The 26,395-nt window shown below is 49.7% G+C and overlaps 1 protein-coding gene and 1 long non-coding RNA gene across 6 annotated transcripts in view; one reads left to right on the top strand and one right to left on the bottom strand.

Moving 5' to 3' along the window:
- Positions 1 to 14,121, bottom strand: part of LOC118169746 — a 36,437-nt gene extending 22,316 nt beyond the window's left edge. For 2 of the 3 annotated variants that reach the window (XR_004752256.1, XR_004752254.1), the window contains exons 1-2: positions 13,147 to 14,121; positions 12,020 to 12,170 (exon numbers count right to left, since the gene is read on the bottom strand). This is a non-coding gene — a long non-coding RNA (uncharacterized LOC118169746). Of the gene's footprint in view, positions 1 to 5,932; positions 6,068 to 12,019; positions 12,171 to 13,146 lie in introns of those variants that run through there. The other variant, XR_004752255.1, reaches the window with a different exon arrangement.
- A 751-nt stretch (positions 14,122 to 14,872) lies between these two features.
- The window catches only part of KLF7 (Kruppel like factor 7), a 62,696-nt gene continuing 51,173 nt past the window's right edge, over positions 14,873 to 26,395 (top strand). The window contains exon 1 of one of the 3 annotated variants that reach the window (XM_035331307.1): positions 14,873 to 15,341. In XM_035331307.1, the coding sequence (XP_035187198.1) occupies positions 15,240 to 15,341 (102 nt within the window). In that variant the 5' untranslated portion in view covers positions 14,873 to 15,239. The remainder of the gene's footprint in view (positions 15,342 to 26,395) is intronic. The other 2 variants (XM_035331306.1, XM_035331305.1) reach the window with 2 other exon arrangements.

The following is a 26,395-nucleotide window of genomic DNA, read 5'->3' as shown; positions in this document are numbered from 1 at the left end:
GGGCACGCAACGGGGCTTCTCCCCGCCCGGCCTATCCTCATCTATTTGACTAATTAGCTCGGTTTCGCTGGGGGGAAAGGGGGGAAGAAGGGATGAAAGGGAAGGGAGGAGGGATCCTGTCCAAAATCTGCCTTTCTGCTCCCTAACTCCAGGCTGGTCCCAGCTCTAATACTGTATCCAATACTCTGCAAAACTGGGGGGGCACGCTGGCCCCTTCCCTCCAGCCCTGCCAAAACACCTGCCCACGGCAGCAGCAGGTGTTTGAGGAATATTACCCCTGCCCTGGGGAAATCACAGTTCCCGGCCGGCTGGCAAGGCACAGCAGAGCAAACAGCGGAGGTTTCGGATTTGCTTTCCTCCTGCCCCTCCTGCAGCCTGTCCCTGGGGCGGGTCAGGCACAGACAAGGGGTTTTGGGGTGCATCATCCCCTGGGGGGCTCCCCCCAGCACCAAAAATATCCACAGCCGGACCTGCGCCACGTGAGAAGCTTTCTGAGTCCTTTGGCGGGGAACAAGTGGTTAATTACCATGTGCCACTGCTGTTAACCTCTGCAAATAAGTCTAATTATCGCAGATTAATGAACAGAGCACAAGCACATCCGACAAGCCGTCACTGAGGGTCTTGCAGGGCCACATTTCATTATCTTGCTGCGCACCGCCACCCCCACACTGCGCTCGAGCCGGTCCCTGCAAAATTTGGCCTGGCTGCCCCCGGGCTGCTGCACCCATGGACGCTGCCAGCAGTGCTGCTTTGTGCTGTCCCTTGCTGAGAAATGGGGGGAATTTAGAAAGATCAAATTTTGAATAACAGGTTTGTATTTTCTGCCTTTTGGCATGGGTTATCCATCTCCTCTTCTGGATCTAATGGAAAGGGAGATGCCACTTCTGCCTGGAGCCATCCGGCCACACCAAGCAACTGGATTCAATATGTGTGATTGCAAATACCTGGCTGAAAAATGGGATGTGCACAGACAAAAGCAGAGGGATGCCAGCGCTTCAGCAGCACTGCTGAGGCAGAAGTGGAACTCCTTTTTGCAGGCTGAAAACCTAGATGGGTGCATGCATGGTCCTACAAGGACGCTCACACATCAAGGCCATCTCCTCCCATAGTTTTATCAGGAGCCCTGTGATATTTAGGTTGTGCTTTCCCTAGAGACCCTGGATCCTGCAGGGCAAGAATCATCTGAGAGTCTCCCATTTCCTCTGGGAAAGAAAAAAACAAAAAACTAAAGCATGAAGTTAACTCTCGTGGTTGCTGGAAAAAGCTCAAGTGAGTCTCACAGACTAAGAAAGCAAAGGAAAAGGAGAACACACTTCCTGGTATTTAAAAACACACAAAAACCCACAATCTTAAGAGAGCCCCATGATGAGGAAGGCTGGAGTGCTGACACTCATATGCTGGGGGCCAGTGCAGCAGCACCCCAGCATTGCTTGACAGAGCAGAGCTCCAGGATCAGGCCCAAGGAGGCAGAAACATCAGATGCCTGGGGGTGGTATGGGATGTAGTCTCAAAGAGAGCAGCATTAATAAATTACAAGATTTTACAACCATGTCAGGAAAGCTTACACTTCCAGGATCAAAATAAATAACTTTTTTTTTTTTTCCCCCCTATTCTGGCTTATTTTCAGCAGTTGCTGAAGGGTTGAAGCTTTGTTATGGTTGCTTACCCAGCAATCAAAACTATCCTTTCAGATTTGAACCAATTATCTCACACTTACCTCGACGCGCATCACCACCATGTGAAACTGCTGCACCAAGGCTCCTGTGCCAGCAAATCAGTGGAGCCTCTTCTCAGTCCCCAGCCTGAATTTAAAAAGTTGCCACCCCATCTTCCCATGCTCTGAAGTCAGGAGGGACTTGCCAGCAAGGAAAGGAAATCCATGCCCAGGGACACGCTGCCATTGCAACCAGCACCTTATGGCCCCGCAGAAGAGCTCCAGCAGCCTCAGCTGTGCCAGATTGAACACTTCCCATCGTCTCCCTCGCAGAGATTTCACTGCTCAACAGCACAAAAATGTCCCCGGCCGCGCTTTATGCTCCGACATGCTGCCGCATGGAAGAAACTGGCAGATGCAGAGGAAGCTGAATGGGCAAATGAATGTTAAAATAATTGGAACCACCATTTCTGACTTGATGAATATGTTGCTCAAATTACAGCTCTGCCTTGCAAACAAAACAAAACAAAAACCCCAATGAATGTAACATTAATTTAATAATAGTGAAAGTTGTAAATAATGTAACACTCATTTAAATGGTTGCTCATGCAAGATCTCTTGAGAGGAGTGTAAGGGACACTGTAGTTTTGGGGACGGGATGACACATGTTCTGTAAAATGTGGTGTTTTATTCTTCGTCCCCCAGGAGCTGAGCAGGGGCAGAGGTGCCGGCAGCAGCCCCCAGCCCTGCCCTGAGCCCTGGGGACCCACCTCATGCCACAGCACCACCAGGCTAGGGGTCACATCTGGGGGGAGCTTTGCACCTATCCTATAATAAACAGGGCATGCCTTTCTTCCCGCTGCAATCAATGCAACCATTCCCACAAGTCTTGCGTACAAAGCCCTCAATACCCCATTTTTCTCCTCCTCCTCCACGCTGCACACAATTAAGGCAAAATCCTGCTCCTTTGTGTTTCCCAATATACCAAGCATGCTTTACTTGTCTAACATACAACGCGTTTAATGCACCAAACGCTGCTTCCAATTCACAGCAATTACGGTGAAATTGCCTTGCTCCATTTACTTAAGGAAGTGATCTGCCCCACGCATTGGCAAACCTGCATGCAGAGCAATTTTGTGCAAGGAAAAATTCCTTCTACACACATCCGTGGGACAGCTGGGAAGGCCAGCACTCAGACAAGCCGTCCAAGCCACTCGGTGATAGCCACTACGGGCACAGGATGATGCTACAGACAACAGCAAAGCCCACGGTGGCTGCAGCCTCCCACAGGTCACATCCGTCGTGGGCAAGCTCCTCTCTGGGGTCTGACCTTCCCCTTCTTTTTCCTTTCCCTTTTTTCAGCCGTGCTGCAGGTTAAAGGCCATTTGTTTGGAAAGCTGCACGTCTTTCCCAGGGCAGTCTCCCACCTCACAGGCATCCCCTGAGGCAGCACTGATGTGCTGCCCACGTCCCCCCTCCCTCTGCTTCGGCATCTATTCAAACAGTTCCCCTCTCCTTCACCCTCCACCACGAGGTGGAATTAAATTCACAGAAAAACAAGAAATGCCATCCAGGGCTAAGCTCATAATTGCCATCAAACACAGAAAAACAGAACATACAGTCTGATTCTTTGTCCCTTCCATTTTTTTAAGTTTCCCCCCCCCCCCCCCCTTTTTTTTTTTTTTCCTTTCTTCCCTTTTTTTTTTCTTTAAACTGCTCTAACAGCCTATTACCAGCATCTACAACTTCCTTTCACCAAGGACCTCTGGGTTTTTCCCTGCCTGCTTCCTCTGCTTTATTTATTGACATATTCAATAATTCAGAGAAATCTTATTTTAAATGCACAGGGCAGAACTCGCCCCCAGGTTTAAAAAACAAATCCTGTCACGTTTGGCAAACAGCTACCCTCAGAAGGCAGACATCAAACATATATATCCAAATATGCAAATTCAAAGAATCAATAGATATGGCGCATTCTTTATGTTCATTTTTCATCCAGAAAAAAAGGCTGGCGCACAACACTGGCACAACACTGCTGAATCCATGTCCTTGCGGTAAGGAGCATCCTACAAAACGTGCCCCACGAATAAGCTTTCCTCTCTCGATGAAGGTCAGCCTGCTGCCACAGGGATTGCTCCTATGTGACCAAAAATGCTTTGGAGGATTCAGGAGAACTGATGGGCAGGACTGGGCTCTAACCTAACGCAACTTCCTCCTCCTCCCAGGCATCATTTCCGTGCTGGCTGAGGAAAGCCCTGAGGCACAGGGCACTGAGCACAAGTCCCAGCCCACCGAAGCGTGCCCTGCACCAAGACCTCGCTGGGCTGGGGCACGCAGGGCCGAATCCTGCAGATGGACGCCTGGCACTCACTTGCCCTCCAATCCATATTGATCCTCTGCAGTAAATTTACTCTGCTCCTCTATGCTATTTGGAAGGTTACCACTCCCTTTTCACCGCCTGGAGTGTATTTATTTTTCACCTCTCCCATGCCCAGCACTTTGCATAGCCTCACAGTTGACCAGCTCCCTCCAGCCATCACCTGCCATGTAACTGCCACGCTTTGTTTATAGTTAATCAAGAAAGTAACGTAAACGCACAGGGATGATTAAGATATACACAGCTGGTGTCACCAGAAACTGGCAAAAACGAGTATCAAGGATGTACGAGAGAGTAGCCTGTGCTGCTTCACAGTGACTCATCTACGAGCGTTACCCTCCGCACGATGCCAAAGGCAAAGAGGCTGCATTGCAAAACCGCTGGTTTGTGCCTCTGGGATTTTTTCATACATTATCATTTTCATCTCGCTGCTGTCAGTTCTACAATAAATGTGTACATCAATACAGTAGTGGCAAGCAGGAGTCTGTTTTGAAGAGACGTTGGCATTGTCTTATAAATGTCAGCAGCTGAACAGCACAGGGCTCCGTCACCTGCTACCGCTTCTAGCGCTTCTCTTTTATTAAAAATACATATTGACAATAAAAGCTCCAACTAAAAAAAAAGCCCCTCCCCTCAGAGAAAGACCTTGCTCGACTCGTCTTGGAAAATCTTTAAAACGTGCCCTGAGAAGTGACCTTACACATCTTCCCACCTCCTGCGTGCGCCACTGAAGTACGCTTTTAAAATCCGGCCGTAAAAAAAGGAGGCTCCTGCAAGCATTTGGACAGCAGGGCTCCTCGGAGACTCTGTAGGAGCAAACGTTGGAGCTTTCCCAACTGCTGCATGTTGTCCAACCCACCCTGTGCCCATCCTGCAAGGCTGGGGCTGAAGCAGCGCTGTGTGGGCAGGAGCAGGACCAGAGCTGCTCGGTGTGGCTTTCATTTCCCTACCTGGGCACAGGCAGCAAAGAAGCTTCAGAGGCCAGGAGCTGGGCACGTCTGGAGGGGATTTATCACACCTGGCTCAAGCACTGCAGATGGCACTGGTGTAGTTTTGCTATGACAGTTTAAATTCTTTTTTTCTTTTGGACATTTTTTTAAATTGAAAATTATTTTTCAAAGTGGGAAACCCTTTCATTTCTAAGCAACACAGAAGAGAGAATTAAATTTCAAAAGCACCCTATGGAACAAAGGGGCTTTATTTTATCAGTCACTGCCTACAATCTCAGTATTTGAGTTTGGCTCTTTTTTACTTCCTTTTTTTTTTTTTTTTTTTTTTTTTTACCTTGGGGAAAGAGTGCTAGCGATATTTTAGGAGAAATGCTCCCAGTACACAGCCCACGGCATGCTCAGACTCACTCCTATCTCAGGTGCACCGTGGAGATGCTGTTAAGCAGACAGCGGTTGTGTCTTCAGCTTACACCCGTTTACACCTCTGTATCAGGGAACAGAAAGCTGCAAGTCCCAACTCCTCTGCAGAAACTCCAAAGAAAACAAACAGCACCACATAAATGCCAATCACCGCGAATCTGAAACATCGGCCATTTCTAAGCTATCTGACTGCAAGTCAAATTGTTTTACGGTTAGAGGAGTGTTTAATACACTATGAACAGTTTAAAGTTAGCATTTCGTATTCAGAGTGATTAATGGCACCATATTGTATTTCAATTACTATGAGATACTTCCCCGTAATAAACGATGGCAATAATATTCACATTAAGTCAATAAAAAGCATCTTCAAAGCGTGATGTATAAGTGCCATTATCGCAGCGTAATTTGGAAGCTTCACACAACAAGTTAGCAGCACCGATAGCTGAGGTCCTGGCACCCAGAGGTAGGCAGTGGTCCCGACGCTCAGGGAGTTCAGCCAAGCCGTCGTTTGTCCCTTCCCAACTGCTGGACCTCACATCCACATGCCTTCAACAACTCATCAGAGAAAAAAGAGGCCGAGGGACTGCCTTCTTGCTTGGGGAGCAACAGCAAGATGCCAACACTTCTGGGTACAGCTTCATAACCACCAGACTGGGAGCTGGTGAGCTGGGGACGGCAAACACGAACATCTTTGAGTCGCTTCCTACGCACTGCGGCCAGCACGAGCTACACAACAGGTCACGCAACAGCCCTTCATCCTATCTTCTTCCACACGAAACCTCATTAACGGGAAAGGGAAATTATTGCTGCCCAGATTGTTTTAACCTGCTTGCTTGCTTTTTAATTGCTAGCACTGATTTAACTCAAGAGCCCAAGAGCATACTGACTGGCAACAGAGCTGCTTTCCACAGCCTCGCGCCCCAGAACATAGCTGCATTCCCCATTAAGAAGTGAAAGTTTTTGAAAAAATAGTTTTTTGATTCAAAACCAAGAAAATAATTTTAACAAACAGTGAATTGTTTTGTCTTGGCATCTTAATTTTGTTTTGTTTCATTTCACTAAAATAAAAAGACACTTGGCTTAGATGTCAAAACAGCAGTATACATCAAGATTAGGTATGGTATTAAATATCATCTAAAGGTAATGATAAATTAATAGCTTATGAACAGTATATTTCTAGTTAGTAGAAAATGGAATAAAATGAGCAGGTGGAAGTAAAACATTTTTACATCACAAAAATGACAATTTTGTCTATCAAAACAAGACACTTTGACATTAATGAAACAAAACAGAAAAGCCCAAATGATTCACTTTGACTTTCCCATTGAAAATTACGTTCAAATTGACACATTCTCATGAAACGCTTCAATTTCAAAAAAAAAAAAAAAAAAAGCTGCATGTTCTGATGAAAATTCACTTCTTCTGTAAACCTCTGCAGCCAGTTCTGCTGAGGGGCTGGGACAGAAGGTCCCTATGGTCACACGTTGGCACCTCTGACCCTCTGGTGAGGGGTTTGGACGCCCTGCCCAAGAGCACACGTTTCCTCTGCTCCGGACAGGCCTGTTTCTGTGGTGAAAAGCAAGCAGTTTGTCTCCCCCCAGTCCACAAAAAACAAGGCTCACCCTTTAGTGCCACCCCCAAGAAACGACGAACAATGCACCAGTAATAGCGGTACTTCAGAGAACTCTAAGAAGCATTAAAAAAAAAAAATACATATTTTTCTTTGCGGGTCAGCTTTAATGCATCCAGCATGGGGATCGCAGGAGAGCATGAGAATCTCAGACGGAGCCATTATCTGTAGATCACTGCCACAGCCGAACATAAAGGCCTCTCCTGAGCTATTAGAGGCAATTGTTTCAATAAGCATTCATCCTGCAATCAATGCCAAGAAAAATGGTAATGCCCCTTCAGACTCCCTCTGCTCTAGTGCAGAGGGGGTGGCTCTGGGGGGTGGGGACAGGTCCCGAGGGACGTGCCGCTGGCCCTGCCAAGATGCCCTGGCTGGCGCTTGGAGCCTGAGCAAGGCTTGCTCCTGCCTGGGGCTAGCTGGGTACCTTTGGCACAGTTCAAAGGGCTGTGCCAGCGGTGACGGCTCCCTGCCTCCACAGGGCCTGTGGCAACTCCACCCTCACACGTCGGTCATCTGAAGCAGGAGCAACACGTGCAGGAAAAATAAGAGGTGCCATGCACCCTGACACACGCTCAGTCCAAATCCAATATAAAGTGAACATTACTGGTGGAAAACAAGGAAACCTTTACAGTTTATCAGTCCTGCCCCCAGTTAATGCTCATAATATAAGTTACCAATAGTATGCAGCTCTTCTACACAAACCAAGCTTGTACCACCTGCTGTGCAGCTGAGAGGGAGGCTGAAGTAGCAGTAAAACACAGGCTGAGTGTCCAGGTCAAATCAGGCTATGCCCTGACCATATAAAACTTGGAGAAGCGAGGAGCAGCATTATTCATTTCTTTAAACACATGTTCCTACTTAAGTCAATGGGAAACTTGCCATCAACTTCAAAGCAAACCGGAGCGAGCTCCTGCAGCAGCGGCTCTCTTTAAGGAGGATGACTGTGCATCCCCACTTTTGGCACAGGGCTCGCAGCCCTGCCCGTTTATAAAGTCACGGTCACGCTTAACACTGCAAAAGCTGGGGGACACTTTTTTCAGGAATATTCCGCTCAAATTCATTGTGGCAAGTGATGGACAACATACGCACATGTGCACAGAATTCAGCCAACAGGTTCATAAAAATTATTAAAAATACATGCATGAAAAGGGGCAAGTCACCACTTCTTGCCACAGGAGGACAACACCTGAAAAATGCAAGAGGGCAGAGGTTCAGCCCCTGCATTTGTGCTCCCCAGTTGGCTCTGGTAAGCCCGGGTAGTGCATGGTGAAGGAGCCAGAGGCTGGCGAGCTGGTGGCTGAGGCTGTTCCAAGGTACTGCTGTATGTCACCTCGTGTGACGTCCGGGCCTTTTGCTGGGTCCAGGCCATGCAAGCCCTTGCGACTCCTCTGTCAAAACCCCAATGATGTCTTTCTGTGTTGCCATGGAAAAAAGTGATGTCAGAGGCAGCCGGCGTTTGCCTGCTTCCAGGAATCTGCAAGAGTTTCTGGAGAGATGTACATCTCCCTCTTCCTTTGCTCTTCCAAGGCTCTGCCTCTCCGTTTCTTAACTCTTGGCTTCAGAAATCAGCACGAATCCACCATACACAACTGGCACCTGCCTTTGGCTGTACAGAGCTCCAGCAGGAAGGATTACGCCCAGCATCTTTACCCTCAACTACCCATGAAGCAGCTTTCGAGGCAGGGGACCGCAAAACAAGGCTCAGTTCTTCTCAGCTGCCACTTATCACTTGTATCACCTCTTGCTTGCTTTCCTCAGAAAGAACAACCTCCCAGCTCACCTTCTGCAGGTATTTGCCTCCCATTACAGAGAAGAGAAGCTATGCTGGTGCCCTCCATTTTATAAAATGATTTCCCCCACCCCTTATAAAACAATCTCATAACATTCCCTGTGGCTTTAATAATAATAACCAATTACTCACTGGTGGCAGCAATTGCTACGGGTAGAAAGGGCAGGGATGACAAACTGCTGACTACCCTGCTGAGCACTGCCCCGGAGGAAACGACAGCTCAGCAGAGCTCTCATCTCATGAATCGACACGGGGAGCCAGGAGTTTTCCCCCATCACAGAGGGCTCCAAGGGAGCAGGTACAGCAGCTACAGGCCAGTCCCTGGACATTAATCTGCTCTTTGAGAGGATCCAGGTTTATTCTGGGTTCTGACTCACTTTGTGACTTTGGACAAAGCTGTGTCTCTCTCACATTTAACCCATGAGCTCTCGTATTGTGCAGCCAGCACCCCAGGATCAGTGCTGCTGCCTTTCTACCAGCAGCCAGGAATCCACCTGACCCCGTGCGCAATGTGGGCTGAACAGGTACGAGATGCTCAGCAGAACCCCATTGATCCTCAAGGGAAATCAAAGCCAAGGAACAAAAAGCACGGTGGGAGACAGGCCAAGGACAAGCTCTCCCTCTAAACAATATTCTTCCACTTCCCTTTCAGCAGTCCACAGCTGCCTGGCTGGTGAGGGCTGAGCCCCAAGGAGAATGTGGCTGTGAGCAATTCTTCTTACAGACCATGGCTGCAGGGTCAAAGGTCTCTCTTTGGGTAGGGTTAGTGCTGACAGATGGAAAAACGTGGGAAGCACAACTGGTGTTGGGATGGAAAGGGGCTGCCCAAGGGAAGAACCATTCCTGTCTCGTTTCATTCAACACCAGTCCCCAAGGAGATGCTCTTTAGGAGGAGAAAAGCTGCAGTACTCAGGTGATGTCGAGCCAGCAGCCCGACCAATGAAGCAGAGCATTAAATTTGGCCTGGAGTTGAGCTGGGCTCTGGTCCTCACTGTTTGTACAAGGCTTGGTCGCTGTTGTGAGGTGCGTGCTGGTGCCAAGCCAGGCATTTCGTTCTTTGTGCATGGGAACAGCTGCAGCACCTGCCTGCACCCAGCACGACCCGCTCTGACAAGCGAGCTCGGAGCCTAGATTTTCACTCCCTGCACTCAGGCATTTCCTCATTAATTCACACATCCACACTTTGCTGAGAGCCACATCTTCAGCAGCTTTGTGTAAGGAATGGGACTAGAGAGAAACCCCAAGAGGCTGTGAAAACAGCACAGTAAGAGAGTCTCACAGCTTCCAGCCAAAGACAAGCTTTACTTTGAATGCATTGCATTTCTTTCATCTGTGACAAGACTAGAAAGAAAAAAAAACAGCAATGCTGCTGTAACACCTGCTTTCTGGACAGCCTTCTCCTTTGCACAGGCACCAACTGGCACAGGTATTCCCTGCGGTGCCACCAAAGAGCCACACGCAGCAAGCCCTCCCCCCCCCCCCTCGTGCTGGATGTGCCACCTGTGCTGCAACGCCAGCTCTTCTAAAAAGAGCTCTTGCTGGCTACTGCAAATACAAACCAACACTTTGTCCAGAGTAATGTGTGTAATAACACAAGCCAGTCCCCGGTTACCAGCTGCTGAACCATTCAAGTATCCTTCTGTTTTATTGTAAAGTTTCCTATATATTTCCTGAGTGTAATCCAGCTCAGTCATTAAAAGGCCACCAGCCCAGAGATTCCACGCACAAATGTGTCTCTCTCATGTTTGGTAACAGCCACACAACATCTCCCATGGCACCGTTTCCTATTTTCACATTGCAGTGTGCAGCAGAGGGACAAAAAGCCACGGCCTCCGCCCAGGGCTGGCACTTCTTCCCACCCAACGTGTGAGGGAAAGTCCTGCTGCCCTCAGCAGGACCATCAAGACAACCAAGCCACCACTACACAGGAACCCACCCCACCACACTGCCAGGCACACTTCCCTGGGCTGAGGAGCACCTTTTCCTTCATGCCTAGCACAAAGGGACCCCGTTCCCAGGCCACTCTTTTGGGCAGCACTGCTGCACTGCCAGCAACAGCGGCCCAGAAGGGTCTTCAAAGTGTATGCATCAGGCGGAAGCCATAAGAACCCAGCCTGAACAGACATCCAAAACTCAGAGGTCTTCCTTGCAGCTCATTATTATTTATTATTTGTACTGTAGAAGTACCTGAGAGCCTACTAATATGATCAGAGACTGTTTATGTCAGATGCTGAACACCGGCTGAATAGCAATGATAACCGCCCTTGCAAAGAGGTTCAGGAACACGAGGATCACATTGGGCAGGAGGCGGAGGTCTCTGCTTTGCATGTGCACCTGATGACCTTTCTTGTCCCCAGAGGCTGGAAGCACAGGTACAGCCAGGAACCGAGAACAACTTCACACCTCTAGCGCCAGTCTATTCTTATATGATTTATAGATTTGTTGCAGAATCCAGGGGACAAGGGGAGTGAGGGGAAGGTTACACAGCCACATCACTTTTCTGTGAAGAACAGACAGGTGGTTAAAGGTTCAGGACTCATAAGACAGAAGAATTGGTTAGCTCCAGATGGGTTCAGAGCTCTCAGTAGGACCCCAAGGAATTCACATTTCCTCCAACTAACATTGTGGTCGTACCTACTACGTGCTGCTGGAAGCTTTGACCCATCACCATACTGCTCTGTGCACATCTACACTACTCGCCTTTACAACGCTGCTTTACTTTCTTCCTCTGAAAACTGGGAGACAGATTGACAGCAGCCACAGTTCTAAGATATAAGTGATAGTAAGAAATACAAAACCTTACAGCACACGAACCAACCACAGCAGATGGAGACTCCTTCCCCAAACTGAAAACTCATTTCTGGTAAGTCCTGAGCATGCTCAGTGTCCTTTCAGGACAATGGGGACCAAAAGCCTCCAGGTCAGAACCAGATCAGGCCCGTCCAATTATTATCTCAACTTCCCTTGGAGCATCAGGCTTTGTTTCCCAGCACAGCCCAGAGAACTCAGTTAGCTGGGTAGCACCTCTCTGCATCTTCCCAACATTTCAGCAAGTCACAGCAATGATGAAGTTTGGAGCTGTCCTAAAAAAATCCTTTTACCTTCCAGGTTGTTCTCTTTACCCACTTCACGACAGATTTGTGCTGGGGCTGAAATGCCCATCCTTACACTTCCCGCAGGTCCAGCTTTCGCCCTTTACCTGAGTGTCGTGCAGTCCTTTGTGCCCTTGAGCCCAGCAGCGTAGTGGCGGTGCTCCTCCTCCACATTTGATTGCGTTGCTCTCTGGTGGGTGGCGTGGTTGGGCCAGAGCGGAGAGAGCGGCTATCTGCCAGGAGTAAGGTCAGCACAGCCTGCAAAAGAAGAGCATGGTAGAAATTGCTTTCCATTACCTTTGGGTTAGCACAGGTATATGCTACCCCAGATGCTGAAGCGAGAGTGTTACACCCAGTGTATCACCACATTCATTTTTTGTCCAGACTATTCTATTTCTGCACAGCAATAACCCCATTCTGCTTTTTTTGGAGTGACCTCCAAAGCAGAATATCCAAGACAATAAAAATGCAATGTCTGCCTGGAAACCACCCAGGCAAGCGGCCAGATCTGTAGCCCAGCTCTTCACCTCACGGCTTGCAGCCAAAATCCTGCCCTCAGACAATTCCTCCTGTAGACAGCCGGAGCAGCAGACCAGCATCTGCTCACCGGATCCGGCCATCAGTTACGGTGTGCCTGGGCTAGAGAAAAGCAACTGAGCTCCACCACAGAGCAACCTTCACCCCAAGGGGGGAAAAGAGGCTGCTCCTACAAGTGCATGCCTTCAGCAGAAAGCTCAAGACAGACAAAGATTTTAAGTGACGGTTCAAACCAGAGCTACTCGGTAGCAAGCAGACGTGACTTTTTATCACAGCAGAGGGGATTCCTGAGCTGTCTGCACAGAGTAACTCATAGGTGCACAGCTTTGCAACCCAAAATGACCAACCCACAGCTTGCACCTGTGTTAGAGCAGAGGCTTGCCAATTAGAGAGCTAATTAAATAAAAGGGCAGTAAGCTTAACAAGGCCAGAATTACAGTACCAAAATGTGTAAGCCACCGGCATCACAGATTTTGAAGATAAAAGTGTATGTTTAAGTAGATTCCACCATAAACCTTTATTGCTTTTGTCCTGTTTCCTTGCTGAGGTCAGAAACAGCCTCTGCATATGCATGTGTCCTTATTCTGACGAGCTCTTAAGGAGCAATGATTTTTGAAGCTTTTTCTGACACAGGTATTTCTTGGGTAAACCTCTGGGTGCAGGAGCTGTGCTATAACACCCAGGTGCTGCTTCTTACCAGCTCTGGCCACCTCAGATCAGTTCTCTCCTCTGTCTTCAAGGTGTCCCAGGAATGTGTCGCTGTGCCAGCCCGAGGCATGACTGGAATCGGTAACGCCCGCCTGCAGGACCTCCAGCAGCACATACCGCGCTGACCTTCCCTCTCGCCTTCCTGCTAACATGCGCACTTCCACTTTTGTGGGTGTACTGATGAGAACGAGCAGTTTATTATTCACATCCAGTCTCACACCCGGCTCTTCTGCAAAGCTGAAGGTGCAGGAGGTGGGCCTGCTGGAGACAAATGATGGCTCCTGCGGCCAGCTGCAGGTGAGTTGCCCCCAGACCACCGAGCCTTTGCCTAGGGGTCAAAGCCACGCACCAAGTGCCACCAGCCACTTCTGTAACACAAGTGTCCACACAAGAGGTATTTCTACACAGCTGAGAATATTTACTTGAAAAAAATAAGTCTCTGACCAGTCTCTCCCAATTACTGTCTTGTGTACCAGCTCCATTTCCCTCTTCCTCACCACATTGTGCCTCTCCAGCAATAAGGGTGCAGTTCTCACTCTTTTTATAAAACAATGTACGAGCAGTGTCACTCAACAGCACCTTGGAGGATCTGTGGCTTGGTGCAGCCACAGCGTGGGCAGCAGGAGCCTTATTCTCAGAAGCCTTCTTCAAATGCAGCATTCAAAATTGTTAACATGGGCCCAGTCTTGGAAAAGGCAATTTGTCTTCATCACCAGGAAAGAAAACATACCATGAACTAATTAACGCTGATGAGTTTTGCTGCCTCATATTTTCACATCAATCCGGGCAGGACACCTGGGACGAGCCGTGCGTGCACAGCACTGCACCAATTGGTGCCAGCTGAGGCCAGGCACTCACCGGGCCACAGGGCAAGGCAGCAGCAAGCACAGACATCTTGGTCATGGGGAGCAGGGAGAACACGAAGCTACCACTGTGAAACCAGACAGCCTTGCAGCATCTGCTGGGGGGACACCCTGCACCATGGGCATGGGTGATGCTGAGGGGCGCTGGACCAGCAGCCTGGTGGCAGGATACAACCATGGCCACAGGGTTGGTGGCACCACAGGGCAACGGAGACAAGGGATTTATGACACTACTGAACCCATCTTTTAGACGGCCACATGCTCCGCACCGCCTCCAAACACAGCGAGCCCAGCACCACAGCAGCTCCGGGGACACCACACACCACAGTGACCACCCGAGGCCACACGGGCAACCCCAACCAGAGCACCAAGGGGGCAGCACACCCAGGGGGCAGCGTCCCCGGCCCCTCACGGCCACCAGCCGGCCGGGAGCTGCTGAGGGCGCCCCACGCCGCGAGCCCGCTCCCGCGGCGGGCGCGGAGCCCCCGCACTGTCCTCCGCCGCCCGCCCCCGCCGCGCTCTGCCGCTGCCGCGCGCCCCGCTGCCCCCTTATATAGCGCCCTAAAAATAGCTCGCCGTGCACCGCCCCGCCAGCCGCGGGCGGGAGGCGGGAGCCGCGCCGCCGCCCAATCCCAAGCCAGGCTCCGCCCCTCTCCCCGCGATCCCGCGCCGCCATTGGGCGGCAGTGACTTCAGGCGCGCCTCGGCCCCGCCCCTCCCGCCCCGCCGTTTGCCTTACATGGTCACGCGCGGCCTGAGTGGGACGCGCGCGGGGGCGGGGCGGGGCGGCGGGGGCGGGGTCTGCTCCTCTGAGGGGACCGGCGCGGGGGGGGGCGCGGGGGGGGATGCGGGCTCCCGACAATACGGGGGGGGGCGCGGGAGCGCGCATGGCCGCGGCGCGGGGCTGCGCGACGGCGGGCACGAGCACGAGCCCCGGTGCGGCGGCCGCGGGGTGCTCGGTGCTCGGTGCGCGCCCGGCCCCCGGCGCTGAGGGTCCCCCTTCCTCCCTCCCTCCCTCCCTTCCCCCCCTTTCCTTTTATTTTCCCAAACTGTGACTGAAACACAACAAAGCCCCGGGGCCGCCGGCTCCACCACCGGCCGCTTTTCCGCCTTTTATTTTATTTTTTATTTTTATTTTTTATGCTCGAAACCAGCCCCCCCCCCCTCCCCCCCCCAAACACACACACGGGCAGAGAGCGGGGGCCGTGCTCGGCGGCAGCATGGATGTCCTGGCGAGTTACAGCATATTCCAGGAGCTGCAGCTTGTCCACGACACCGGCTACTTCTCCGCGTTGCCGTCCCTGGAGGAGAACTGGCAGCAGGTGAATCCTTTGCATTGCTCGGTGCCTCGCGGCCGCGTCTCCGCCGCCGTCTCAGCTCCTGTTCCTCGGTTCAGGGCTGGTCGGTTAGCGTGGGTTTTTTTTGTCGGTGTGCTTTTTTTTTTTTTTGGTTTTGTTATTATTGTTAATTCTTTTTCCGCGTGGGCAGACCTTCAGCTGCTCGGGTTTGCCCCCCCCCGAGCGGCACCTGGGGGCCGCTGGCACCCGCCGGGGCTCGGCTTGGTGAGCACCGCTCTCCTCGTCTCGTTTTTCGGCTTAGGTTTATTTACTGTTTTCTTTCTGTTTGGGCTTTTGAGCAAGGCTGATCGCTTCCAGCCAGCGCTGACAACCGGCACAGAGCGTCGTGTGTTCAGGTGCTTGTCACCAGAAACCAGGCAGAGGTGGGCAGGTGTGCGGGAGCACCAGCAAGGGCTTTAGGCTGAATCCCCCGACCAGGGGGGCCGAATGATTTTTTTATTATTATTTTTCGTGTTTTCCCTTTTTCTGGAAGGCGGGGAGAAGCGCACACTGGCTGTACCGCCAGACAATGCCGCCGCAGGCTGGTGCCAGCCAGCCCGCGTGCTTGGAGGCTCCGTAGGGTTAACGCGCAGGCAGAGCTGGGGGGCTTCTGCAGGGGGAAATCAGGTACCACCAACGTGATAAAATGACATCGGTGAACGAATAACACCCAGGAGAAGAGTAGGTGACAGAAGGGAGCTGTACAAACAAACCGTGAGCCCAGTGCCCAGACCTGAGAACAGCTCTCTGCTGGGATGCCGAGGGAAGCGACGCGCTCCCTCCTGGCCGCAGAGGCAGCGCTGGTTGCCGATGTGGTTTTCTGGCAGAGGGGATCTGTAAACTGGTGTCTCTTCAAAAGAAAAACAAAACGTGCTGCCTGGTAAGAACAGGAGTGTGGCTGGAATGACATGCGGTGCGAGCGAGCTGCCCGGCCCCACGGCACTGTCACTCCGGGAACAGAGAGCCACTGGGCTGTCTTGCAAACACTCGCACGTTAGCTTTGGCTAGCACAGGGGCAACGTGTGCTAGTTCTCCAGTAAGTGACAGCCTGGGACATTCATTTAATGCTCCTTGCTGGTGCGTGTGCAGGCAGAAATCCAGACGCTTGCTCGGCGGGGGCTGTAGCTTTGTCATCCGCTGGACTGTGGCTGGGTCTTTAAAGGTTCGCCCTGCTAAAATTGTTTGGGCTCCAGCCTTGTGTGTGCACGCACACCTGAGAGGTTTGCTGACAGCCGTAGTGTGGACACATTCAGGATTTCATTTGTGAAATGACTGATCCAACTTTGCTTTCTCCTCCGAGGGGGTGGGGATGCTTTTTGTTATTAATATTCAGCTCGCACATCCATGGTGGTCACATCTGCTTTCCTTTTATAATTCTAACATGCTAATTAAACTGAAGAGGTTGATATAATTTCATTAAGGAAAATAATTTCATAGCATCGCCGTTGTTGGATCAGTTGCATATTAGTAACAGCCCAGGCAGTCCAAAGCGAGATAATCTGTTGACATAGCCAGCATGCTTTAGGCAGTACTGTGCGTGATACTCTATCTCCTGCTGCCTTCTTTTATGTGTGGAAGAGCAGCAGCATGGTTTATACCGTGCAATGTACCTACCTGAGCCCCCTCTTACTGACACAGAATTTAAACTCAATACTCTCACGGTTAAACCCCACTGACTCTCCACATATGTTTGAAAAGGAAAAGTTGGATATAATTTATTACATTTTCCCTTATTTCCCCCCAGATCTTCCAACCAGTGCCCGATGTTTCATAATGCATCCTGTATTTGCAGTTTGATTTTCTCCCCTGTTGCTGCCTGGATGCTCCTTGCAGACAACAGGGGAGCAGACCTGGTGGATGACTAGTCGGAGCAGCCGAAGTCGCTGCGCGGAGTGTGCTGGCACGCAGGCTTGGCAGACCCACTGACACAGAGACCCCGATTTCAGTCTGCTGAATCGCTTGCAAATGTAGCCTGGTATTAGGCATTTGTTCGCTTCAGGCAAACCATAGTAACCTGGGGACACAGGGCACACATGTGTGCATGTGTGTGTACCCGAAGGTATCCCTCGGAGCTGTCAGGGTGCAGTTGAGACCCTCGGGAAGACAGCTGGCAGGGCAGTTGCTAAGCCCCATGGGAAGCACTGGGGTAGGGAAGCAGCAGCTTTAATTCAGGGTGAAGGTGCTTGAAGGGCTCTTGCCTCCACTCCCATGAAGACACCTGAGCTTCCCAGAGGCTCCAGAGCAGTGCTCCTGGCAGCAGCAGATTGCTTCAGAGTCTCTGAAATGGGGGAAGTAGTTGCGTGGGTCAAGAGCAGGCTTCCTCATCAGGCTGTGAGCTCAGGTTTTTTGTGATAGCAGGCTGTCCGTCCTCGATGGGGAGAGGCTGGCTCGTGCCAATTGCTGCTGCTAGGTTTGGGGTCTCTTGTGATACCATAAACAATGCAATTGCCTTGCTGAAAATTGGAGAGCGCCTTGGGGTGTTGCCACAGTCCTGTCTGTCTTCCTCCTTTCCTGAGTCAGGACCACACTTTTGTAGCTGCTGGCCGAGGACTACCCAGCTGGGGCAGTTGCTCATGTTTCCGATTGGGAAACAGTCATCACTCACAGAGGGCACTGACAGCACAGGCAGGTTGCTAAATGCTTGCGTGTGGTCAGCTGATCCTCTCTCCCTTTTTTCTTCCTACTACAAGAGAAATGTGAGCAAGTTTGGCATTTACGCTTTCACCAATCAGCACTGGAGTTGGATGAGAGCAGCGCAGCACTATGTGTAACACAAGTGGATTTGGGGCAGGAAGAGATTGTCATCTCTTCTGTAGGTTTCATTTTCAGGAGAAAAATACAAACAAAAAACCTCTCACTCCATCCTGGACGTAGTATACGTAGTAAAAGTGGAAATACCTGGAGTGGAAGCTGGAACTGAATCCATGATGCATTTCATGTTATTTTTAAAGCACGTGCTGGTGGGCTTGGTTTTCAGGCAACAAAAGCTTAGCTTTGCTATGTCAGCTCTGAGTGTCCTCCTTCAGGTGAAGCGCTCTGGAGGTCAGGAGGGTTTCTTCTTGGAGTGGAGAGGTCAGGATCTGATGAGTAGTCCACAGCACAGCTTCATCTGGAGAGAACTTTGGTCTTTTCCAGCAGCCTCCCACAGCCATGGCACTACGAGAGATTAAAGAAAGAGGTGGGCTGGGCATTGAAAACTCCGGCGCTTGCTGCACGCCAGCTGGCTGGTGTCTCAGTATCTGTCTGCTTCTGCCTGGCGCTCCGTCCTCACCGTGCTGTGAACCACGCGGGCTGCTCGCCATCCCCACTGCTCTCTGTCCCCGCATGCTTGCTTGGTGATTTATAACCTGCCCAGGGGAAATCCCAGCCCCTGTGTGGCTGCAGCCGTGCAGCGCAAGGAGCTGCGGTCCCACGCGTGTTGCTCAGGGGTAGTTGTCTGACAGGGTGTCCTCGGGACTGGGAGTGGGCTGCGGGGAGAGCAGCACGAGGCTGGAAGGCGCCTCGTGGCTCTGCCGAGGGCTGGTTTTGGGGGAGGCGGTTGCAGGGAGTGCAGCCCGTGCAGCTGCACGTGGTCCCACTGTCAGCATGCCACGGAGGAGCCAGGGCGAGAGCTGGCAGGGGCTGGGCTTGGGGCTTCAGCTTGTTCATCATGCTGGGCCCTCACATTGTGTGAGAGGTCATTAAGAGATAATAGCAGAGGGCATCTTCTGTAGTCAGATTCATCTCTTCGAGGTGCAACACTTCAAACCACTCCTGCTGTCCTGTCCCCTTGGAGGGCTCTGTGTGTGCTCAGAGGTGTGATCAGGAGACGTCTGGGGGCTCTCCTCATTTTCTGTGGGGGCCACGGGGCAGCCTCTAGCACGGCGATCCCTGTGTTGCCAGAGCACAGCAGCACCAGGAGCAGGTAGATGCACAGGGCCACTGTGCGTGCAGCTGATTCAGCAGAAGTATAAAATCAGCAGGGTTTAAGTGTCATACTCTGGCTTATGCTAAAAGGCAGCCAGCTTTTCCCACACGTGTCAGAGGGCAGAACAGGCCTTATTGGTGGGAATAGCCTTGTATCGTTTGCTTGATAACCATTGCCTGAAAACATTTCCTCTTGCCTTGGCTGACTCAGTCGCTCTCAGCTGCAGCAAGCCATGATCCTTCTAAGGGAGATGTGCATTTCCTGTAAAAGACAGGATCAAGGAAACCTTTGTTTTGCCCTTGACTCTGTGGTAGAACCTTTGTGTATTTTTAATCAGGTCTTCAGGCCTCATTTAACCCTGTTCTGAAATGACTGAGAACAACAATCCAGAGGCATGGTCTTTGTGGGGCCGGGAGGCAGAAATTACCCATCCTGGCAAAGGGCTTTGAGATCCCCGTGCAGTGTGAGAGCAGAGTGTCCTGGAGTGACTGATCTGGTAGAGCCCTTACATCTCAATGCTGACTTCTGTTTGGAAGACAGCGTTATTTTCAGGCCTATAGGAAAAATTTCCGCTGCTACTGGAAAGGCATAAATCACAATGGAGGACATTCCTGCCTGCCCATCGTCTCCATTGTTCTAGTTTAATGGCATAGTTGGCCACTACATAAACTAAACCATCTCTTTTAATATTGCTATTTCATCTTGGTTCCAGTCACAGTGTAACACATTTCTTAAGTGCTTATAGTACATCATGCCTCTTGAGAATAACTTGCAGAAATGGTTGACTTCCAAGAACAGCCACATGTGTACTGCAGTGTATTTCAGACTCTAAGCACTAGTCCATTTATCCATGCAGGCTCTCCACTTGCTCCACCTGCTGAAAGCAAGCTCTTTTCACACTATAGAAGGAGATGGAGAAAGAGAAAGTCAAACTGGAAACTGCTGCCTGTATTGTTTTGTGATTCCTTAATTGCAGAATGTTATAAATGATTAGTTCTTGGTGTTATGAAGGTGTGGAGCCCTGCAATCTATGTTGCAAATGTTAAACAGCTGATTTTGTATGACTGTTGTGTGTGGCAGGTGCTTTTGAAATAGGATATGTAGTTTTCAGCAATGCACAATCATATTGGGGGCATTGACTAGAAAATACCTTCTTTTATTTGTTTGGGATGGTTTAACCTTCACACCCCCCAACCCACTATTAAATAGGCAGTGCATAGACTTGAGAAGGTTACATAAAAATTGTGATATATAGTGAGTCTGCAATGCGATACTTCCACGTGGAAGTGGCAGAAGGTCTTCAGTACAATGCAGTAATTTCACACTTAAGCTTTCCAAGGTGGGGGAATGATATATATATATTTTTTTTTCTGGATATTGTCATATTTTTGAGGCCTTGCCAAACGACTTTCCACTGAGAAGCATCATCTCCATTCTGCACTGGGACATGTTATAGGGAAGTAAGAAGGAAGCTGTTTGACTCTGTAGCTGCACATGCACAACCTTGATTGCAATTGTTCTAATAAAACAGGGGTTTTGCTCACTGGCTGAGCAACATTGGCGTTCAGTATGTTAAGTGTAATAGTATACCTCACACCAAGTTTGTCACGTCCTTCAGAGGGGAAAAAACACCGGAGGATATTGATCATCACATCAAAATGTCATAAAAAATCATTTGTGAGTATTGTAATTGGTGGGAGTTTTTCTACTTGATGGTACAGCTGAATTCTGGAGAGTTAATAAAGTGTTTTCAAGAGTAGTGCTAAGCCCCTCTTATTTTCCTCTCAGTTTCTCGACTCTCAGGTGCCTCCTGCCCGTTCGCATACGTTTTCATCTACAACACCCCACTACTTCCAAACTCTCGGCATTGCTCACGAGCTGTGAGTGGCCATCTCTGTGGTTTTTTTCAGGCTCAAGTCACAGGAATAGCCCATCTCTGAATTCCCCCTCCCCACAGGTCCTCTTTGTACTGTGCGTGACTGCTTCTGACGTGGTCCGGATGAGTCTGGATTCACTTGTACCACCAGGCTCAGCTGATTTTGCAGCAAACAAACAAAACAAACCCGCCAGGGAAAGAGCCTCCCTTCCTCCCAAATGTTGCTGGGTAGAGAACAGGTTTGGAGCATAGATCTTACAGAGGTATATTCCCCAGCTTGATGCTGGTGTATTTGAGACCATCCCAGTTTTCTTCTGTTGACTTCAATCTCGATAGGCAGTGCATGTGTTTGAGTTTCTGAGTTTGGTACTCTCTCGGCTGTGTCTCCTTCCCAGCGTTGCCACTTTGAGTTCAAAAATTGCATGCCTTGTTCCCAAAACACTGAGATGGTTTTTAAAGTCCTTCCTTTAAAGACCTTTGTTAAGCCTTTTATATTCTTTCTACCTTTCTTGTTTCTGAGCCACTGAAGTGTTGTCTTGTTGTCCTTTATTCTTAAAAACAACAAATATGGGCTTTCCAGCAGTTACTTGATTCCAGCGGCATTAAGAAAGCGCTGCTATTGTATAAGCTGGAGAGCTGGCTCGGTGCGGAGCTGTGTGCACGTGTCAGAAGGAGCCCGCTCGTCCCTGTGCCAGCCGGGCTGTGTTTGCACCCCTGGCCTGGCAGCAGCTGAGGATGGCTGCCCGGCTGCTCGTGTTGGGGCTGCCTGGCGCAGCAGGGGCCACGTCTCCGTTCCCTGCTGAGAGGAAATCGCCTCAGCCTTTGTGCTCCAGGGCAGTGAGACAGCTTGGATTGCATCAGGACCTTTCCAAGCCTTTGCTTCTCGGCTCTTCAGTCACGAGATCGGCCGGTAGCTCTTCCCTTCACCTGCTGGTGCTGTGAGGATCGGTGTCGGGGGCTCGGGGACTAGGGCAGGGGGACAGGCAGTGCCCCAGGCCCAGGCCATGGGGGCAGGCCCTGAAAGAGCAGGACAGCTCCTGCCCCGGGTGCCCTCCAAGGTTGCGGGGTCAGCTCTGTGAAATAATTAAAATAAAGAGCTGAAAGATGAGCTTGAACCCCTTCCCTGAGGTCTGCCTTGCCTTTGAGACAGCCTGTGTGTAGCACAACTTTGACCCCATCTCTGGGTTCATAGAAAATGGGTCAAACAGGGTGCAGAAAACTCGGGCAGGAAGTCCAGGATTTATTTATTTTTAATGTTTTTTTGCTGTGTTGGCAGAGTGCTCTGATGCTCTTAATTGTTTCCAAGCAGGTACCCTCTCTCTCTTTGTTCTCACACATGAAGGATCCTTTCCAATCCAGAGCGATTCCGCTCAGTGCAACTGTGTATTCCTCACACGTGTTGTTGTTTAGAGAACCATTAAGATGCATGTGGTATACTTTACAATGTACACTAAAGAGTCTGAGTCACTTAAGCATAAACGGCGTATTAATGCTTGCTGAAGGTCCTGCAGACGTACGCATTTAAGTGTCATAATGGTTTTGAACACGGGGCTTATAGACCGTGTCTGACACGTCCTAATCCTGTTGGTTATTTCCCAGTGTTGTGGACCTGCGTGCAAAGCTAGGGCTTAAATCATATGGGGGGTGTCAACAGCTCCTGCTCGGCAAGGGGTAGAGAAATAGGCAGTGACAGAGGTGAGCTTGGGAGACAATGTGATTGACGGGGGGGCACACAAAGGAGAAGGACTCTGGCTTGTGAGAGGCTTTTCTGCGAGGTTCCAATTAGTGTCCTGATTTACAAATCCTGCCCTTAAATCTGCAGCCTCCCAAGGTCAGTTTTAAAGGGACGTGGCATAGGGTTGATGTTTGACTGTGATGAAGGCTTGTAAATCAACGTGTTCTGACAGAAACGGCAATCAGTGGAATTATCTCCATCTATATAATTAAAAGAAACAAAACAAGACATAAGCAGGGTTTGCGTTTTTTGGACAGGATCATCTTGCCCACCTGCTGTCTGTGCAGCTCTTGCACTGCAGCATTCTTCCCGTGCATCTGAAATAAAGTGAAGTGAGAGCAACTGTTTGGACTGTGCGGTGAGGAAAAGGCATGCAGCATGACAAGTAAATTAGATTTGAAAAATGCTTTCACTACTAATAGGCTACTATGCTGTTAGGCATTTGGTTTTAATCCTGATTTTTCAGTGGGCAAACTTCGTTTTCAAGCATAAGGAGAGTTCTTGGGTTTGCAAACGTTTGCAATTTGTGCCCCTTGCTGACTTGTCTTGACTCCAGCCCAGGAGGAAAACCGGCATTGCGCTGAGTCGCTTTGTGTTGCTGGGGGTGAAGTAGGGGCCTGCCTTTAATTGCCTGCCGTTATTCTCCACCAGGGCTGGATGGAAAACAAAGGTTCCAGTGGGCAAAGGCCACAGTGAAAGTGTTCGGTAGGTGGAAGAGTAGAAGAGGAGAGAGCTGCTCCTGTCTGCCTGCTTTTTACACTCAAAATGGATATTGGCCACATCACAGCTCCTAGGCGTGCTGTGAGAGACCCAGGTTTGGATCACTTTCCTGCTTGATTTCAGGTCTGTCCTTCTAGATTACATCCTGGGTGTGTGAAACTTTAGTTGATTGTGTCGTGCTTCCAAAATCAATATATTCCAATAAAACGCTTTAGATTAAACAAAAAATATTTTTTTTGACTGGAGACTGTTTAGTAGAAAAGTTTCAACCAGGTCTGTTTTCTAGAGGCTTCCCTCAGGGCTGGACCTTGTTTCTGGTGTGAGAGACTTGTTTGACTAGCACCTTTGCCTTTGTTGTCCTGCGTCCCTAAAGCTTAATTCATTTTCCCCAGCTAGTATCAGTTTGGCTAGTAAATGATACTTAGACTCGTTACAGCCCATGACTGTCATCTTGTGAGCACTGCAGCCACAACACCTCGTGGTTCTGTAAGCAGTGTCTGATCACTTATGGTCCGTATCCCAGGGCCTGCTCTCCCTCCCCACACATCTGGCAAGGCATGCGGGTGCATGAGATGCACAAGAAAGGTGCAGTCACACACCTCCATCGGCTCCTCACAGCTGCTGGTCGCTTTTCTCCCTCCCTGGCTCTGCTTGTCCAGGACCGTTCACAAACACTGCTGGTGAGGTGCCATGCCATCGTCTTGGTGAGGAATCTGTGCTCCCCCTGCCTTGGCACCTCTGGTCCACATCTGGACCACGTGGCTCAGGGCTTTCATTTTTACCAGTGGCTGCACAGTGCTTTAAGGGGTGACAGCCCCGCAGAGCTCACTGCCTGCTTTGAACTAGTGAAAATAATCCTTCATAATCCTGATCTGGGTGTTTTTTTTTTTTTTTCTTTCTTTCTTTTCTTTTCTTTTCTTTTGGCTTCCCATGTCAGTCTGGAAAATTTATGCTGCTCTGAAGGAAACATTCCACTCATCTGCAAGCTACTACAGCTGCTGTGTGAGTAATAAAGTATGAAAGGGAGGAAGGGAGAAGGGAGAAGAAAGATGGGACCTGGTGTTTCATATGGAAAGCATCAGGCCAGAAGTGGCTTTGTTTCCGACACGTGGACAGTGGAGAGGCTGCATTTGCTGCTCAATGGAAAATCTGTGCCAGTGAAAAGAAACCTCTCTCATTAGTGACTAGATCAGATGGGGAGGAACTTCAGTGTCTCTGGCTTTTATTTTTAAATTTGTCTGCATTTTAAAATACTAAGGGAGAAACAAGGGCAGTGGACTGACTGACAGCGATTACAACCAGTTTGGGCAGAATAGCTCTTTTCTGTCTCCATCTGAGATGCTCTCCCAGCCACAGACAGCCCTCCCCCAGCTGTTCATAAACTGTGCCAGCACCTCCAAATAGTTGTGAACATCTGAGAGTTGCTGTGCATCAGGCAAGGTGCATGTTGTTTTTATTTGGTTTTGGTTTGTGCTATTTTAGGATAGTGTAATAGCGTGTTTGTAGGCTTTCCTGCACAATCAAGGAAAACAGAAGCTTGCTTTCAGCATTGAGAAAGGTGCTTCGGATGTAACCAGAAGCCTCTGAGTGTTGTGGCTTTCAGAAACACATGAAAGCAGGGGGATTGCAGTCAAATACTGGGAGGAAGGGGTGTTTCTGTCTGGTCTGACCAGAGGAAGGAGGCACTTAGAGCATCAGAGATCTCTGCTATCTTGAAAGAAGAGGTAGATTGCTGTAGATTGTGAAGTGCTGACATGACCCAGTGAAACGGATTGTAAGGTGCTTCTGTTGTAAGTTTGAAAATTTTAGAGTAAGTGGCTGTCACCTGGTGTAGTACAAGCACAGCCTAGGGTGGTTTCCACCTACATACTGTAGGAAAACCTAATCGTCCAAGAGTTGAGTCCCTGTTCAACAGGACACCGAGTGGTTACCCTAGGCTGAAGAATTCTCTTCAATGGGACTGTGGATTATATCTCCATGTAGTGAGAGCTAGATCAGCTGCAAGGCCTTGAAATTTGGCATTTTGTTTGAGCAATCTGTGTCTCTCGTCAGATGTACTACTGTGATAAAATGGGAGTTTCTTTCTCCTTTCCATTTCTTTATGTTTAAGTGGAAAAGATCAAGGAAAACTTTGACATCCATTTCTGAACTGGTTTTTCTCTCTGTAAAAGGGAAGAATAGCATCCCCATCACACGGGGAAGTGCAGACCAGTGAGTCAGATCCTGGGCTAATGCAGGCTGATGCAGATCTGCCAAAGTCCCAGTGGTGATACGCAGATTTACGCCGGCCCAGTGTCTACAAAGTCACTTGACACCTTAGAGGAGAATGGTCTATACAAATCCCAAATATTGTCAGGATGTGGAAAAAATACCAGGATGTGGGCAAAAAACAGCACGCCCATTTTAATGATTTGATTAAAACAATATTGCTGCTCTATGGCTCTCATAAATGTGCTTCCAATGGTGTCAGGGGAGGAGATGGTCTCAAGTGCCGTAACAAGAGGGTGCATTTTTTAAAATGTTGCGCAATAGGCTGCTGAGTTGTGCTCTGACCGTATCGGCTTAGTTCTGTTTTGCAGTGAGCATGCCTGAGGCATCCCATAAATACCGTTTCTCCCCCCACCTTCAGCTAATAAATAATGGAAACTCTACTGGAAATAAATTTTCTTTCCATGAAAGAGTGGGAGGTCTTGAGTGGCTCCCTATAAAACAAAGGATGTAGCATGGTTTGTTTGCTTTGGTTTTTCAAATGAAGAAAACGTGGGGGTGGGAAGGGAAGAGATGTTTCTAAGCTCTAAACG

The sequence above is a fragment of the Oxyura jamaicensis genome, chromosome 7, assembly GCF_011077185.1.
Source record: "Oxyura jamaicensis isolate SHBP4307 breed ruddy duck chromosome 7, BPBGC_Ojam_1.0, whole genome shotgun sequence".
NCBI classification, from domain to species: Eukaryota; Metazoa; Chordata; class Aves; order Anseriformes; family Anatidae; genus Oxyura; species Oxyura jamaicensis.
The sequence above is the reverse complement of the archived record's forward strand: the minus strand, read 5'-3'. Positions and strand labels throughout refer to the sequence as shown.